Source organism: Hipposideros armiger, unplaced genomic scaffold, assembly GCF_001890085.2.
Source record: "Hipposideros armiger isolate ML-2016 unplaced genomic scaffold, ASM189008v1 scaffold_497, whole genome shotgun sequence".
In the NCBI taxonomy this organism is placed as follows: domain Eukaryota; kingdom Metazoa; phylum Chordata; class Mammalia; order Chiroptera; family Hipposideridae; genus Hipposideros; species Hipposideros armiger.
Window position 1 is genome coordinate 1,210,854 of NW_017731847.1, and position 18,534 is coordinate 1,229,387.

Sequence of the window (18,534 nt, forward strand, 5' to 3'; positions counted from 1 at the left end):
AAAATATAGCTGGATTTGACCACTTCTCACCACCTCTCTCTCTCTCTCTCTCTCTCTCTCTCTCACACACACACACACACACACACACACACACACACAGAATTTCAGAATCAAGAGTAACCTGGCAGAAAACTCTCTGCCTCTGCAGGGCACGCCTGCTTTACACTTACTCTTTCTCTAGCCTGATAGTCTTCCCTGCTCCTCCCCATTTCCTTCCTCTCCTTCAAAGCCTGCCTCCGCATTCCCCTTCTCTGGCAGCGTTTTTTCTCATTAACCTCCCTGGCCCCACTGCTTCTTGATTCTTGCAGAATCCCAGCCGCAAGTGGCCACAGTCTCCCAGAGCTCTGGTGCTTAAAGACACTGCCAGCGCTCACCTATAAAAATGGAGACCATCTAATCTAACTGGTTCATTCCACTGATGAGAAAACAGGCCCCGAGAGGGGGCATAACTGGCCTGGGGTCACACAGGCCCCAGGACCCTCAGCCTAGAATCTGTCCCTCTGTGTACATCACTGACCTACATTTGCCAACATGTTGTGTTTCCGTCCTATTGTGGGTGGCTTCTAGATTAGGAGAGGAGAGGAGGAAATGGGGCCTCCAAGACGTGTAGGGTTTTGAGTGAAGCCTATGGTGAGGTATGGAGCTGGGTGGGGAAAGGGGTTCAGATTTGCCGTGCCATATGTGCAGTAGTGGGGGGACATGCAGCAATGGGGTGTTCAGAGGGCTGTGGGTGGAGGAGGACTGAGCTTGGAGATACAGGCTGATTTGTGTGGAAGAAAGAAGGGGCTATCAGAGGGGCCCCTCATTCCCCGTCCTAGCCCTGTTTGTGCCCACTCCCCCCGCCTCCAACATACCTAGCACCCCCCCCCAATTTCTGAGGCCCTCATACTGGCACTGCCGGCTTAGAGGCTGTCCCCACCCTCCATGGGCCAATCCACGTGGCCAGGGCAGCACCCTGGAGCCCTGACTTCCATCCTGATCCCCTGTCCTCTCTAGAGCAGGAGCCCCAGGGCAGCACAGGAAAGACGTGGTCTCAAGCCACCCTGCTGGCAAGTCGCCACAACCCGTCCATCCCTGACCCCAGAAGGGGGTGAAGTATTGCCAGGGAACTCACGTTCCATCCTCGTTGCTTCTGTAGAACACCAAGAAAGGGTCAGACTTCCCAAAGAAATCTTTCTTGTCCAGCTTGTTGGCACAGAACTGCATTGTGGCGACATCCTGATGGGAGGGAGGGAGAACAGAGGTGTGAGGCAGGAGAAGGCTGGAGGGTGCCCCAATCCCTGAGGAAACGCAGCCCCAGGGCCAGGGCAAATAGAGTTCCGGGCACCAAACCAGTTAGAAAGGGCAGCATTTTCCGTTTGATCGGCACCGGCTAAGGACCAACAGCAGGGTTTCTAACAGCAGGGTTTTGTTTCATCAAAGGACCCCCACCGGCAGGTCTAGCCGAGCAGTCTGCATTGAAGCGGATGGATTCTGGAGTGGGCTGCTCCCATTTGAATCCTGGCTCTGTCACTTTCTAGTGTGACCGCGGAGCCTCAGTTTCCCCTCTGTAACGTGGGGCCGCTTCTTGTACACACCTCAGAGGGCTGTTGTGCGGGCGGGATGAGATCAAGTGTGTAAAGTGCTTAGCAGACAGCAGGCACGTCGCACCCACGTGGTCAAACGGTGGGATAATTTCACTAATCCGAGTGGCTTCGAGAAGTGAGGCGACTAACCCAAGGCCACTCTCAGCTTGGCCTGCCAACCCCAAAGCCCTCGCTCTGCTGATTACCTCACTCCCTTACACATTTGTGTGGTTCTTAGAGGACGTGCAAGTTTAGGCATCATTTTCACATCCACTGACTCACGAGAGGCCCACCCAACTCTCTAAGGTAGATACAGCCGGGGCCATGACCCATTCACAGCTGAAGAGCCTGAGGCTCAGAGTGCGGGGCGACTCCCCTAAGTTCACCTAACAGAGCCCTGGGTTTCTGACGCCGCCTGACCCCACACTCAGCCCAGAAGCACAAAGGTACTCAGGCCCAGGTGAGGACCACCAGACTCCTCCCCTCACATCGCACCCAGCCCCTAAGCTCGCTGTGACAGACTGGGCACTGGGCAGAGATGCCCACATGTCCTCCTCTCCACTGATCCCCATGTGGCCTCTTCAACTTGAGAGCTTTGCATCCTGACAAATCAGCTGCCAACTGGCCAGTGCTCAGGGCTTGGTCCTGTATTCCCCAGGGCCTGGCTTGCCCTCAAGGGTCAGGGCCTGTGGGAAAGTCACCCAGCTTTCTCATGCTGCCCCCTCCTCTCAGTGAAAAAGAGGGTCTCTTGAAATCAGTGTCCTACAGCCCAGTGAGGACGAAAATGGTGTAGGAGATGAAGAGGCAGCCTCCACGTTTGAAGGATGTCATCAAAGGTGGGGTGGGGGCATATGGTATAAAGATTAGGAATACGGTCCCTGGAGTCAGGCAGCATGCTTCAGCTCCATCCCTTACTAGTTGTGTGACCCAGGGCAAGCTACTCATCCTCTCTGTGCTCGGTTTCCTCATCTTTAAAATGGTGGTACTGGCAGCGCCTACCTCATCTGTTTGTTGTGAGGATGAAATGAGTTAATACGAGTACAGTGCTGAGAACAGTGTATGGTACACACTAAGTGCTATGTGCAAACTATTATTATATGGACACTTCTCCCCTCCCCCCAACACAGTGCGTGTGGCCTTTGTCCCTGCCCCACCCCCACTTCCACTGCCTCACAAGCCTTCCCTCATGAACAGCAGCAAACACAGAGCATCCCTCCATTCACTCACTCATTCATTCAGCAAACATTTATTAGATGCCATCTGTGTGGGACAGTCACTAAGCTCAGTGCACTCTTACCAGATTTAGCCCTCAAAATACTCCTGTGTCGCTTTTTACAAATGAGGAAGCTAGGGTTCAGAGAAGCTAAGTAACCTGCCCAAAATCACCAGCTGGTAACTGGTAGAGCAAAATTCAATATGAATGAACTGATTTCAAAGTCATGCCTCTTCCAGCACACCTTCTGCCTCAGAGAGAGAGAGAGAGAGAGAGAGAGAGAGAGAGAGAGAGAGAGAGAGAGAGAGCACTTCCCTGATTTCCTCAGACTCTGGGCGTGTATGGGCAGGGAGAGGCTGGACTCTGGGTAGCCGGGGACGGAAGCGCCCCCTAAAGGAGCTCTGGGGAGGGCGGTGCTGAGGCACAGTGGCCAGCACATGGAGGTGCCCAGGTAACCACGGCTTTTATTATGTCTCTCATGGTCGCCCACCTGAGAGGGAGAAGGAGGCTGGACGGGGAACTTCCAAGGCCTAGAAACCTGAGGAATCCTAGGGCCTCCAGAGAAATCGAGGACTTTTTACCTGGAATAAGAGAATGGCTGACTCGCTGAGTACTTTAGATGCAGGACATCTAGGGCAAAGCCTTCTCTTTATGTTTATTATTTCATTGAACCCGCAGAAAACCGTATGAAGTAACTCCTTTACTCCCCCCCTTTACAGATGAGGAAACTGAGGCTTTCAGAGGCTGTCAAATGCCCATGGTCACACAGTGGGTAACCTGAATTAGACTTCAGGACTTCCCCTCTCACCCTCCCAGAGAGATCTCTAGGTGCCTTCTAAGTCCCTATCCAGGAGAAAGTTCAAATCCCATCCCATGCTGGGTGGAGGGAGCAGGTTAAATGCCTCCCTGGGGAGCTGCGCTCCATGGCCTAGAAAAAAGAAGAGGCCTAGGACCTGGTGGGCTTCTCCTAGCACTGGCAAAATAAATTGTGGGGCTCAGGGGAAAGAGAAAATGTGAGGTTCTTTATTCAAAAAGTATTAAGAAATCTCAAGACGGTGACAGCGAGCATTAAACCAAGAGCAAGCCCTGTGTGACCACTGCACAGGTCACAAGCTCATGAAGCTGGCTCTCACTTCTCCCCACGGAGGCACCCAGCAGTGACATCAGAAGATACTGAGAGAGTACCAGACTCCACTGAGGAGGACAGTGGAGACAGAGAGCAGGGAAACCAGGGTTCTCAGCTCTAATCAGTCCCTCAAGCTCTCTGAGCTTCAGTTTCCTCATCTGTAGAGTGACATGCTATACAGGATGTCTACTGTCCCTTTAAGCCAGGAAGTTTAGGCTTCAGTGCCAATGCCATGGGGGAAAGGGGAGTATACTGGGACAGGGTAAGCAGCTGGGGAAGGCTAATACTCAGGGGACAGTCTGATTCCAGGGCTCCTCCAGCCTCCCCAGGACATGGCTCGGTTGTATCTCCAGATGTGACCCCACACATCTGGAGGTCCCCTGTGTGACAATGGTACCTGAATAAACATAGGTGAGCCACATACAACAACCTGCACTATAAAATAAGGACATATAGCCGGCCGAGTGGCTCAGTGGGTTAAGAGCTCGCTCAGGAGTTTGAGCTCTGAGCAACAGGGTCCCCGGTTTGATTCACGGCCCGAGCTGAGCTGCTGCTGAGCTGCCAACAGGTGGCAGGATGGCTCAGCTAAAAAAAAAAAAATTTAAATAAGGACATATATTTGAAACAACCAAAACAGATGCCACAAAATGCAGGGGCAAAGCTCTTATTTTTTGCTTTGTAGGAGAATCCCTCAGGGCCCTGCAAGATCAGGAAGGGGGGTAGAAATATTAGGAAAAAAATGAATGCAGAACTTAACAGACAATACTTTCAGGACCATTCAGTGGCCTACTGGGAGGGCCACTGTCCCAGCACAGTGCCTGACAGAGAGAAAAGTACAGAGGAGCCAAGGCCACCTGCTTGGAATCCCAGCTCTGCCACCTACCAGCTGAGCAGCCTGAGGCAAGCCACATAGTCTAAGTCTTGACTTTCTCTAATAAACAGAGTAATAATGCCCCCTGAGCCTGCTGGGAAGACTATAGGAGATGGCATATGTTAAGTACCAGTCCACAGTGCCCAGCATAGAGCAGCTGTAAGACGAACAGGAGCCAACACTTACACAGTTCCATCTTCCACTGGGCTGGACCCCGTGAAACTGCCAGCGTTCACCTATAAAAATGGTAATGCAATTCGGTTCTACCTATTATGTGCCAGCCACTATTTTTGCATTGAATCCTCTCAACAACCCCATGAGGTAGGTAGAATTATTACTCCTATTTCAAAGATGAGGAAACTGAGGCGAGACAGGTTAACACCCTTTCCAGAAGCCACACATCTAAGAAGAGAAGCTGGGACTGGAACAAGGCAGTCTGGCTCCCGAGATTAATAACTGAGATTCCAAATGATGACCTCGAAACACCAGGTAAGTTTAATTATGTTCTTGTAGCCTCCGTTCGAGAAATCAGAGAAGTGTGAAATCCATTTTAGAAAGACCTCCTCCATGCAAACTAGTTTTAAAAAAAAGACTGGCTCTGAAATTCAGCTTACTGGAAAAATCCACCATGAGCCAAACCTCATTTCCCGCTGATGGCAGATACGTGAGGCATTGCTGGGGGCTTATTTTGTTGCCCAACCTGATCTGCCCTCCCTGACACAATCTAGACCCTGGAACATTTGCCAAAAGCCCATTATGATCATCTGTATGGTTGTGTTACTGTGGAATCCATGGGGATAAAACAGACCTTCCGGAGAGCAAGCTCCGCCCACCACCATGGGTGCACATCCCATGGGGAGTCCCTGAAACTGGGGACTGTGCTTCTGAAGGTGGCTCTGAGTAATGTCAGCAGTCATATGAACAAGGCTTCAACTGCTCCCCTTAAATGAGGGCCAGTGAACGGATCAACCCTCGATATACACTATATGTGACCTCATATATCGGGAAACCGGCAATAAGGAGCCCTGTCCCAGCAGGATTAGGGAGCAGCCAATTCTGGCTGAGGAGCAGAGATCCCGCTGTCTGACAGCCTCACCCCGAGGGAGGGGCTCTCTGAGCACGTGAAATGCTGTTCCCAAACCAGAAGCATCTCTGGAATCAACTGCTGAGAAGATAAAGCAGCTCCTGCAATATATAATTTCCTGCAATTTCTGCCTTTCACCCTATCTTTTTAAAAAACATATTAAGTTCTTCTAAAGCAGCAGGATTGCCTCAATTTGCATCTTTATGCGTGTTAATCAGGCTGCCTGGGAGACCCAGTGCAAACAGCCTTTCTCTCCCAGGTGGCCTGGCCTACTCTAACTGTTAGCCCTCCCTGAGCCAGAAGAGGGCTGTGGAGGTCAGAGGTGAGGCCCAGAGGTCAGCAAGTGGACTGAAGCCTGGGAGAGGGGAGCAACATCCAAAAGGGAAGACCGCAAGGCTATTCTGGCCTGCATCTTGCTGGCAGCTTCCAGGGCAATAACATGAATAACGCAAGTGCAAAATTTAAGAGGCACCAAAAATCTCAGCCATCAAAATAAAGATGTTGGGTGACAGAAGAGGGTAAAGGGGGTCAAATATATGGCGATGGAAGAACTGACTCTGGTGAATACACAATGTGATATATAGATGATGTATTACAGAATTGTACACTTGAAACCTATGTAATTTTATTAACCATTGTCACCCCAATACATTTTAAGTAAAAAAAAAAATAAAGATTTTAATGTGCCAGTTTTAAAAAATCAAAATCAATGCAAAAATCCATGATAAATGAAATATCAAAAATTAAAAAAAAATCCTTTTACAAATGCAGAAACTGAAGCACAGAAAGGTCAAGTAACTTGCTCAGGGTCACACAGCTGGTAAGCAATGGCATTTGGTCTGGATTCAGAGAGCAAGTTCTTAGCCACTTTGCCCTAATGCTCGCTCACACGCTATACCCTAAGAAGCAGTTTAAAATAGATGGTGGAAACATGGTGACATTTATTGTCTTCTATTTAAAGTTTGCTGGGTTTTCCAAATTTCCTGGAATTAGTCCATTGTCTTTTTTAGTCAGAAAAAAAAAAAAAGACACTGATTAAAAGGAAAAAGAATCATTAGCCATGACTCTGAAATGCAGCACTCCAGCAGGAGGAAACACAGTCCAGAGTTGGGGGTGGTTCTGTGAGTAGTGACCCCTGGGAGGGTTTCTGCTTTCACAGAGGGGCCCAGAGCCCCAGCTTGCCAGGGTAAGACTGCAGAAGCTGGAGGCTGGGGGTGCAGACATTCAGGGATGTCAGCAAAGACCCCACAGACCAGAGTTTATTCAAACACAGATGGTGGGCGAAGTTGGTCTAGGAGACTGGGCCTGTCTTTAGGCACTGACTGTAATAGCCACCTTGAGGTCACAATGGTTTTTCCCTGGTGTCTTAATGACCGACTTCTCAAACAATTCAGTCAGTTGCGCACCTGTTGATTTGGTCGTTCAGAGGCTGAAAACCCTAGATTGGCCGCTTTCCCTCTCACTCCTTTGGTCTGTATGTCTAGGATACGAACCAAAACCCATCAACTCAAGTTCAAAAGAAAAATGGAACAATTTGGCTATGAGGATGCTCACTGCGGTATTAATTCTATTGTTTCCTATAAGAAAATAGAGTAAATAAATTATGGCCCATCCATACAGTACAGAAATAATATGCAGCTATTAAATCTGTTTTTCAAGAATATCTAATGACATGGGAAAATAAATCTGGATACAATAGTCTACTGATAAATAAAATAAAACTAGATACCATATTCTACTACTTATAAGAACAAGCTACATGCACGTACACCCAGGAAAAAGCCTTGGAGGCAATGCACTGAAATGTCAGCAATGATTATCTCTGGGTGATTTTCGTATTCTTTGTATTTTCCAACTTGTCTATTATGAACATGTTATTTTTTTAGCATCAGGGAAAATGTGTTTTTCTTTTCTTTCTTTCTTTTTTTTTTTTTAACCAGAGAAATGATTTTTAAGACTAAAAAAAAAAATCACAAAGTCACTTTTAAAATGGTGATGTTTGAATGCTGGGTCGTTCACCATGTGGCACACATATCCGTGCTAGCCACAACACCCATCTTCCCTACACACAACCTGCAGGCTTCTGAGTCTCAGAAAACCCTCACCACGTCCCCTTACCTCTTTCTTCTTATCTTTCTGCCTCCCACTCATCTCCCACATGGAGATACTGGACTGGCCCTGAAGTTTGTCTCCCTAACAATGAGAATTCTAACCTTACCAGGATTCAAGGCTGCTAAGCTCCCCTTCTATAGGTCCCCCACAATCTGGCCCCCACTCCAACCTACACCTTCAGCTCTCTGTCATTCACTCTCCCCCTGCCCCAGGGTCTTTGCACGAGCTGTTATTGTGCCTGGACCTATCTTCCCCAGGTAGTTGCACCAGATCATTCCCTCGCCTGTTGTATGTATTTCAGCATTCTATAGTATTATCCATGGATTTTCCTTCAGGATAATACAGCATACTATAAAATATTTGTTATAACAAAGGGGCAACGGGTCTGACAGGGCTGAGAACCACTGCTGTACTGTGATTGCTGGTTGGCATTTCTGTCGCTTACACTAAATTGGAAACTGTGGGAGGGCATAGGGCTGAGCCAAAGCATATTTGCTGAAATGAAATGAATGAATACATGAGCAGGCTGGTAATACCTAAGGGTGGGGACCCCCCGGGGGCAGCGGCGGCGGCAGCGTGAGGCTTTGATTCCCTTGGCTTGGGGGAGGTGAGCCCCACTCTTGCCAGTGCGTGCAGGCAGCAGACTGGGAGGCTGTGAGGATGTGCTCAGCAGCCAGGGACTGCTGACTCCAGCATGAGGCAGGGCCGACTGCCTGGCAGGCCTGGGGGCGCTAAGGGTCTGGGAAGGAGACGGCAAGGAGCTGCCTGCTGCCTGCATCCACAGCACCCCTGCCTCTCTCCGGAAGCCCACCACTCAATGCCTGCTCAGGACCACAAAGCCTACAGCTGTTCCTGGACCATAAAAAGGCTTCAGTGTGGGTGAGGGAAAGACTCCCTGTGGATTCAGAGCCCAAAGCCTGGGTTACCATACTGCATGTCTTGGTCAGGCCACATCAGCCTCTCTGCATCTGTAAGCCGGGGTCACTCACACCTACCCGGCCCCCAGCCCTGGGTGATAATCAAACCGACTGTAAACATGAGTCTTGGTCAACTGTGAGGACTATGCAGGTGCTGGTCACTATACACAGAATAGTAACAGCTTTACTGCTGAGCATAATTAAATGGTGATTCAGAAGCCCTCCGGGAGCTTCAAGGTCATCCTTGTCAAATCAAGGACCACTGACTAGTATCTCGGATTAAATTCTTATTGTTGGAACTTCCCTGGTATTTCAATTCTAGATGAGCAAGGCTTTTCTATAACCTATCAAGGCACGCTGGTGAGCAAGCGTGCTGGTGACCCGCTGGAATCCACGCTAAGCCTTTGCCGGCCCCACCCCGCCCACGCCATCCCCGCGGAGGAGGGGAGGCTTGTCTACTTCAGCAGAATGCATTCACTGGAGCAGGAAGCCCTGCTCGGGTGGAAACGGACTCTCTGACTCCACCCTCTTCCTTTGATCCTCCCACTGAATGCCGAGCTGGAACGGCACAGGCACAGCCTCTCAGATGTAATTATTTTAATTCAGCCAGATGCCGGGAATTAGGCTCTTTTCCTTGCAAGTATTCTAGGGAAAGGCAGAACTCAGCCAAAGATGCCCTGAAGAAAAGGAGCTGACAATCTCAGGAAAGGGAGGGACCCCCTCCCCTGCTCTTCCCTCCCCTGGTGCTGGAACAGCTTAAATCCAGGGAACTGCTGCCATCCCTGGATGAAGGAGGGGCAGGGGGGAGTGGGGAAGGAGGAGAAAGAGGGGGGCCTAATAGGTATGAAATGCAGACTGTTTACCAATCCCAGAAAACTAGACCAACAACAGCACCCAGCATTTTCTAGAGCTTGAGATTTTCCTTTCAATTATATGACCTTATTTAATTATAAACCAGGGAGGAAGTCACCAGCTGAGCTAGAAGCTTGGGCGCAAGCTGAATTTAGGCTTCAAGGAATTCAGATGCAGCCTTTCCCAGGCATCCACTAGGAGCCAGGCTCCAGTTAGGCACAGTAGATCACCTTTTAGCTTCACAGCAGCCCTGTCAACCCAAATAGACAGGTGGAGAAACTGAGGCTCGGAGGCTTAAACAAAGCTCTGTCAGCTGGGTTCCCTAGCATCCAGATCGTCAGCATACACAGGTGTAATTTTTTTTTTAAGATTTTATTGGGGAATTGGGGGAGGAGAACAGTGTTGGGGAATTGGGGGAGGGGACCAGCTAAGTTGTTCTTCAATCTTTCTTGTGGAGGACGCCAGTCGCCATCTGGCTTCTGCGCAGCTCGTGGCCTCTAAGCTCAAGGTGCTGAGTTCAGTCTTAGTTGCGGGTAGGCGTAGCCCACCATAGAACAAGCAATCTTGTTGTTATACCAGCTGAGCCATCCTGCCACCTGTTAGTAGCTCAGCGACTGCTCAGCTCAGGCGCAGCATCACTGGCCCATGTGGGAATCGAACCAGTGGTCCTGTTGCTCAGAGCTCGCGTTCTTAAGCTAACTTTTAACCAACTGAGCTACTCGGCCGGCCCCACAGGTGTAGTTTTCATCATCAACCTGCTACTGAACATCTAATGTGTGTTTCCTGTTCATTCAGTCACAGATTCATAATAGGTCCGCGTGAGCACCTACTGTGCACCCAGCCCTCTGCTGGGAGTAGACATCGGGGGAGGCTTAGTCCTGCTGCCGAGTTCCCCCAGATGCACTGAGGTAAACAGACGAGCAGAGAAACAAGAATGAGCAGTTAAGAATGAGTTAATTCGGGCAGCTGGGTGGCTCAGCTGGTTGGAGCCCCTGCTCTGAACAACAAGGTTGCTGATGTGCATGAGATGGTGGGCTGTGCCCCTCCAACGAAATTGAAAATGGCGATTGGACTTGGAGCTGAGCTGCGCCCTCCACAACTAGACTGAAACGACTTGACTAGGAGCTGATGGGTTCTGGAAAAGCACACTGTTCCCCGATAAAATGTAAAATTAAAAAAAAAATGAATTAATTGGGTTATCACTATACTGCCCTGTCCTATCCATCCTATGTCCTATTCCTTAACTGGGAGCCTCTGAATGCAGTTTGGGACACCACAGCCTAGTGGTTAAAGACCCTGGCTCCAACCAGACTCCTAGGTTCCATCTCTTCTACTCAGTGGCTGTGTGACCTTGGGCAGGTCAGTTAACCTCTCTGTAATATGAGGACCATTATACATCAGATGTTATAATACATCCTACTACATGTTACATTACATATCAGATGTATAAGTTGATACATGTAACCATTTAGCATAGTGTGTGTGGCTCAGAATAATTGCTCAATTAATGCTGGCTAACAATTTATACCTCCATACCAGCAATTCTCAAAGTATGGACCCGGAACCCTGGGGAGGGGGGCGGTGGTCCAGGAGGCTGAAATTATTTTCATAATAATGTTAATAAGATGTGGAATTTTCTAGAAGTTACCTGATAGTCATATCACAACAGACTGGCTGCAGACGCAGATATGAGTTAGTTCTCTTCTGTTAAGCCAGACATTAGAGATTTATAAAAATGTAATAAAACAAGGCCATGCTTCTCACTCAATGATTTTCGTTTTGAAAAATAGTTATTTTTCAAACAAGGTGTTATTTATGATAACCTGTAATGGGTTAAACTATTGTTATTTTTAACTAAATTAATACATAATTTAATTTTCCCCCTCAATTTTAAATAAATATTGATAGCTAACAGATGCAATAGTTGCACTGACTTCCCAGGAAGTTCAGAAAATCTTGTTTCTCCTCATCCTTCCCAGGCCCTCCAACCTGAGCTGGACCCAGTTCTGTGGGAAGCTGAGTGCCCAGGTTACCCCAGGCTCGGTCCTGTGCTCACACTTGTTGCTGCCTCCACCTTTTCTCCCAGGACCCACATTCCCACCTATGGCTCCTAATTAACCTGAGAGGCAATGCCAGCCTGGGTGGTTTGAGGGCATGAGCCTGGGTTTTAGAATCAGGTTGACCTCGATTAGAATCCTGACTCTCCCACATCTTATCCTTGACCAGATGACTTAGCTTCTCTGAGCCTCAATTTCCTTATCCATAAAATGGGAAGAACAATGGCACCTACCTCTTAGGATTGTTGTCAGTAGTAGTGATAACTTACATGAAATGCCCATCGCTCAACAAATAAGAACTATATCCTTATTAGTAGCTATCAGGTCCCCTGGGCCCCTTTCTGGTGTGCTCCGCTATCCCTTCAGCTGTGCCCATCGCCTGCTTCTCCACAGTCCCACAGAAGCAGCAGAACAAGGGCTGCCTGGGATTGCAGACTGCGGCTTCCCAAAACACACGCACACACACACACACACACACACACACACACACACACACGCAGGCACGCACGTGCTCACACACACACACGCGCGCAGGCACGCACGTGCGAGCTCACACATAATACACAAACGCACGTGCACACACACACGCACGCAGGCACGCACGTGCTCACACACACACACAGGCACGCACGTGCTCACACACACACATGCACGCACACACACGTGCGTGCTCACACATAATACACAAATGCACGTGCACACATGCTCACACACACACTCACACACAGACACCCAACCCCACGTTCTCACTCCCTCAACTCCATGCAGAGTGTCACCTTATTCTAGAACTAAAAGGGAAAAATGACAACTAAACGCCAAGCACCCCAGGCCCCAAGTCTGAAAAGGCCCCTCTGCTGCCAGTGTTGGTGCCAAGGCAGCCGTGGCTCAAGGTGAGTGGTGCCATGATGAGGAGTGGAAGGAGCTCTGGTGGGGGAGCTGGGGACCAGGGCTCCGGGCTCAGCTCTGTGGCTGATTATGGGCAAGTTCCTTCCCCTCTCTGAGCCTCAGTCACCCAGCTGTAAAAGGGGAACACACCTGCTAGTTCTGACGTTACAGAATTCTGACACAGGTCAGGCTGAGGAGCCCTGCCTTCCCGTTCCCTCCAAGGACACACATGATCTTGGGGTCACAGGGAGGCCAGCCTGCCCTCCCCCACCCCCATAGCACCCCTCCACCCCGACCCCCACCAGGTCCTGCCCTGGAGTCCCTCCACCACTCACCCTACAGTTGCTGAGCTCCTCAGCAGACAGGATGATGGTGCCACATTTCTTCCCTGAGACACCACTGCGAGAGAAGAAGATGAAAGAATGGACAGCCAGACAAAGACAGCGACACAGCTGGAACACTCCCTGAATCAGCCCTCATCCTCCCCCGCCCCCCACCCCCCAGCAGATCTGCCCCAAGCCCCTGAGAAGACAGTCTCCTGAAACACTGTGGCAGGGTGGCCAAGTGCGCTGCTCCTGGGCCTGGCCCCAGGGACTGCCCCACCCCTGTACCCCAAGAGCCCCCCAGGAAGGGTAGTGAGTGTCTGCAGGGAAAGTTCTAGAATCGGAAAAGCATCCAGACTCACCCAGAGGCTTCCAGGCCAGTGGTTCTCAAACTTTCCATCCATAGACCACTTCTGTGGGCAAAAGACCTCATGGACTAGCCAACCCCACCCTGCACCCAGCTGATCCCAGAGTCCCAGAACATTCCAGCTCTTCCAGCTCGGACTGCGCTGGTTCACCGAGGGAGGGAGAACAGCAAAAGGGAGTAAAGCAGCAGGGCTGGTGTACTCTTGGGGGCAGCATGCCCAGTCTCTCTCCCATAGCCATCTCCCCTGGAACTCCTTGGCTGGGGTCTCTCTCCTGGAGAGATCTCAGCCAGCCATGCAGCTCCTCAGTGAGGCGGGCAACCAGGACCCAGAGGACCTGCACCTCCTCTTCTCTTGGTCAGGAGGGATCCCCCCCTCCCACCCCCCGCAGGCACCAGCCCGTCCCACTCTGATGTTTGGGTCTGACCCGGGGGTCCCAGTGCAGCCAGGGACACTGGGAGGGAGAACATGTCAGGTTGTCCAGCAGCTGCATGACTTTGGTCTCATTATTGTACCTCTCTGAGCCCCAGTCTCCTCACCCCTAAAATGGGTGTGAGTGTAGCATCCATTTTACTAACTGATGTGCACACACAGTGCCTGGCCCTCGAGAAGCATCATTTCCCTCCCTGGCCCCTTCCCTTTACAATTGTGCAGAGCTCCTAAAACGCAGTCCTGCACCTCAGGCCAGCCTCAGGCCCCCGGCATGCTGTCTGTGGAACACACTTCGAGAACCACTGATGGAGCTCTTCCCAGCACCAATTTTTGGAGGGAGAGGCTCGCAAACAGAGGAATCAGAGAGGCAGGGGAGCCAGTACAGGGGCTGATGTGACAGCCCAGACCTCTCCCAATCAGGCGAGCAGGGCAGAGGCCACATCTGGAGGTTCCCCTGCCACAGGCAGGTGGCAGTGCCTGCCAGCTGGTTCTCCGGAGACAGGGGCAGCCGAGCCGATTGCCCCAAAGCCCCTCCCCACCCCATCTGGCCCTCCCTGGTAGTACAGATACGATTTGTTTGACCAGGCGATAAAATCCTCACACCAGCCTCCACGCCCAGCGCCCAGCATGTCTCCATCTGTTCCTCTCTCAGCCTTTGAGCCCCTTTTCTATTTCCGATCTTTCCTTCCCCTCTCTCCAGCCCTGCTTCCTGCTAGGCCGTCCTTTCTCTCTCTCTCTCCCTCCCTCCCTCTGGTCTTTCTCACCCTCCCGCTCTGTGTCTCTCTCTGACTCCTGCTCTCTAATTGCTTCTTCTCTGCTCTCCTTGTAAATTAGCATCCACACTTTTTCCTGGGCTGTGAGCCTCCCTGGGTCCCAGGGAGGCCCCGTTCCCAGATCCGGCTGGCCTGGTGGCAAATCCAGCTGCAGGCACCCCAACTCCTGGGAGCCCTCAGCACAAGCTGTGGCGCTTTCCTGACTTGGCCAAGATGCTTATCTCTGGGAGGGAGGCTTGTCCAGGCTGGTCCCCCAAGCCGAGGCTCCCTCCCCTGCTCCCTGCTGGGGTGAGGACTCTTCCCTCCAACCAGGAAAGAAGGAGGGGGAAGCAGTGGGGAGGGTCTGCGTTGCCCACATTTGCGGGAGGCCAGTCAAAAGCAGATGGTCAGAGTGGAAGCTGGGGGAGCAAGGCTGGCCCACTGCAGCGGGTAAGCAAACGCGAAAAGTGAGGATTTAGCTGAAGCTACTCTGAGGAGAAGGTTGACATCCAGCAGTGGAAGCAATGGAGGGGAAGAAGGGTGAGGAGGTGAAGGGAAGGGAGGGAGAGAGACGGGTAAGAGGTGGGAAGTAGAAGAAACTAGGCCAGGGAGAGAGACGGGAAGGTTCAGTGCCCAGGCCCTGCTGACTCCCCGTTAACAGCCCCTACCTCTAGGCCCCACCCTGCTTCCAGAAGTCCAAGAGCCCCTGGGGCTGTGGAAGCGGAGCTCTAGCCTGGACGGGGGAAGGGGCCAGCTGCAGAGTAGCCCAAAGTGCCTGGGTCCTTGAGGAGAGACCCAGGACCTTCTCTGTCCCCCTGACCAGGACTGAATGCACAGCGGTGGGAGCAGGGACTGGCCTGACTCTGAGGACCCTCTGCAGAGCTGGCTGCATGGCTTGAGGACTCCAGGGCCAGAGATGTCTGGTGACCTACCCGTTGGACACAGCTGGCATGGGTTTGCCCGTCCTGGAGTTCAGGCTGAATGCGCCTATCCTGTGTAGAAAGAGCAAGAGAGAGAGCATCTCATGAGCCAAGTACCCCCATTCTGAGAGGCCAGGGTACTTGGCATCTGGATTCTTCAAGATGGGGTTTCTGTTTTGGATCAAACATCAAAACAGGACCAAAAGCCACAGGTCAGGGGAAGGAGGGGTCATGTTCCCAAACCTTGTTGCAAAGCCCTGGGCAACTCCACCTCAAGGGTTCTCAAAGTGGGGTCCCAGGCCAGCAGCAGCAGCAGCAGCAGCACCCCCTGGGAATGTGTTAGCAATGCGAATTCTCAGGCCCCACCGTGGAAATCTGGGGGCGTGGGGGAGGCAGCAGAGCCCAGCAGTCTTTGTTTAACAGGCCCTCCCGGGATGATGCCAATGCCTGCTATGGTCTGAGAACCACTGCGCTACCTCTTGGGGCCTCAGCGTGCAGGCTGCGAAGTGGGGAGATTGCCGAGAGAATCACGTGAGATCATGGAAGCAAAACCCTGTCAGGCCCAGAAGAGACGCCCGGTGAAAGGAAATAGCTATTATTATTCTTTGCTGTGAACCCAGAGGAGGTGACCTTTTAGGGGTTAGGGAGGCTGTTTTGGGGTCCCTGAAGTTACCACACAGTTACTGGGGGTCAGAGACAAGGGCCTGGGAAAGAGACCTCCCCCCCGCCCCGTACACACACACACACACACACACAGACAATAACACACACATCGGCAATTATTGATCAGGGTGAGGGCACAGCATGCAGTGTAAACTTGGCGGAAGCAAGCTGGGGATTGATGCCCAGCCCAGCCTGATCCCCCTTTCCCGCCCGCCCTGCCCCATAACCCGGATGCTTAGCCCAGTCTTCAGGCCTCTCTTGCCTGGGCCCTGCTCCTGGGGCTTCCTGAGAAATAGGGACAAGAGAGGTCACCCCCACCACCTGGCTAGTTCCTGAAGCCACCCTGAGGCTCCACTGCGAGAAGCCTTGGGACTCATCCCAGAGCCTGCTCAGGGTAATGGCTTTCCCCTAAAAGCACTTAAAGCCCTTTAATGCAGGCTGCCAGGGGCAGGGTGAGACGGGGAGGGCTTCACCGTACCCAGCTCTGGCCTCTAACAAGGTATGAACAATCTGAGGAATGTGCTGTGTGAGTAGAATCCTCAGTTCAAACCCCAGCTCTCCCACCTCCTAGCTGTGTGGCCTTGGACAAGTTACTTCTCCTCTCTGGCTTTGGTTTCTTCCCCTATCCAATGACAGAGGTGGGGGAATAGACAGCATCTCAGGGCCATCCTAGGAATATGGGGTCTCTAATAACCGAGCTGGGGTCCCTCTAAGGTAACTGGGTTAAAAGCCCTGCAAAGGCAGGACCCAGGGGGTCTCCTTATTTCTAACCATCCCTCCCGACTGGCTGGCTGCTTCACCTCTACCCTGAGCCAGCCCTGAGCAGGGGTGGACAGGAAGTTGGCCCATCACTGAAGAAGCAACCCAGACAGGCCCCGTCCTCCCCTACACTTACGCGAGGGGCTTCTCCAGGCGGCTCCCAGAGGACCCCACAATTTCTCCAAGGGTGCAGAAGGCCTGGCCCAGGAAATCCTGCATATCCAGGATACAGAAACGACCAGTGTCACCCAGTCTGCTCAGAGCCATCCCACCTCCCCCATCACCCCACTCCCAAAGTGTGACGGCTCTGGAATGACAGGATGCAGCCTGAGACACACACTCTGTCACAGTAAAGCCCGAGGCCAATTCAGAGCTTGGCATTTAAGAGACTTTCAGAATCTCTGGGCCGTCACGGGTGGAACTCACATGTTTGGATAAGTCGGGGCTCTTAGAGTCAACGTCGTATCTGCAGGGGACACAGAGAGATGTTGAAGGCACCCGGAGCGTCCTGCCCAACCCCTCCTGGATCCTTGAGCTGAGTCAGTACCCCTGCACCCCAAAAAACAGGCTCCGATACAGCGGGTACTTCTGGGAGTAATGGCAGGAGGCACATATGGGAGCCTTCCAGGGTGCTGGACATGTTCAGGTCTCGATTTGGGTGGTGGTTACATGGGTGTAACAGATGTAAAAAGGCATCATGGCGTGGACTCCTAAGATTTGTGCACCTCACTATATATATGTTATACCTCATTGAAAATTTAAAAAATAAAATAAATTGGCTCCGCCACCTTGGTTGGTTCACGGGTGGCTGAGCCACCTCGCGCGACGCTGCCTGTTCTCCCATCTTCCCAGCTAAGGCTCGGCTGCCCTTGGAGCTCAATACCTTGCCTTTGACTTTCGCTGATTGTCTCACCTTGCCCAGCCTGCCCTCGGGCCTGGTCTCGCAAGAAGGAAGGAGGCATTACCACCGCCTTGGCCAGCTGCAGCAGGCTGATCCTACAGCTGGACACCTCCCTCCACCTGCAGCTGGCTCACCTGGAGCCTGCTCACCTGCATCCCCCCACTCACACGGCCATCTCTGCAGCCAAACAGCCATTCCAGGCCCAGAATCCTCCTGCGGAGGGGTTAGTCATTCTTGTGCCAGCCCCCTGCGCTGAGCACTGTCTCCAAAATGTCACAGGGTGATTTCTCTGCAGTGGGCTGCACTGACGTCCTCCCATCACTCCCTCCAAAGTCATTTCCTTCCACTGCATTTTTTCCCTCAGGCCCCACGCCTCCTTTTCCCCTCATCCTGTCCACAGTTCTCTGAGACACAGTCCTTTCTTTCTTACCACCCACGCCTTGTAAAAACAACAAACTAACACTCCCCTACCTGTTCACAAGCCTGAAACCCCACCATCATCTTTACCCTCAGGAGAGGGGCCCTCTGCGTCTTTGTGATAAAAATGGAGGTGCCTGGAGCCCTCTGTCAGCCCAGTTACCTCTGCGGGAGGGGAGACTGCAGGAGCCCCTCTTCCCAGAGCAAGCTGTGACAGAGGTCAAAGGGGAGAGGTCTCCCGGTCACCTAGTGAGAGGTCACCTAGGGCTCCTCAAGGTGGAGCTAGAGTTGCTCCCAAGATCTTTCCTCAATCCCCCCCC

General features: G+C 51.8%; 1 protein-coding gene across 4 annotated transcripts in view; it reads right to left on the bottom strand.

Moving 5' to 3' along the window:
* Positions 1–18,534, bottom strand: part of CPNE5 (copine 5) — a 103,484-nt gene that overhangs the window by 43,395 nt on the left and 41,555 nt on the right. For 2 of the 4 annotated variants that reach the window (XM_019667431.1, XM_019667430.1), the window contains exons 5-10: positions 17,323–17,362; positions 17,033–17,109; positions 15,487–15,546; positions 13,368–13,418; positions 13,018–13,081; positions 1,115–1,218 (exon numbers count right to left, since the gene is read on the bottom strand). In XM_019667431.1, coding sequence (XP_019522976.1) covers positions 1,115–1,218; positions 13,018–13,081; positions 13,368–13,418; positions 15,487–15,546; positions 17,033–17,109; positions 17,323–17,362 — 396 coding nt within the window. Of the gene's footprint in view, positions 1–1,114; positions 1,219–13,017; positions 13,082–13,367; positions 13,419–15,486; positions 15,547–16,401; positions 16,546–17,032; positions 17,110–17,322; positions 17,363–18,534 lie in introns of those variants that run through there. The other 2 variants (XM_019667432.1, XM_019667436.1) reach the window with 2 other exon arrangements.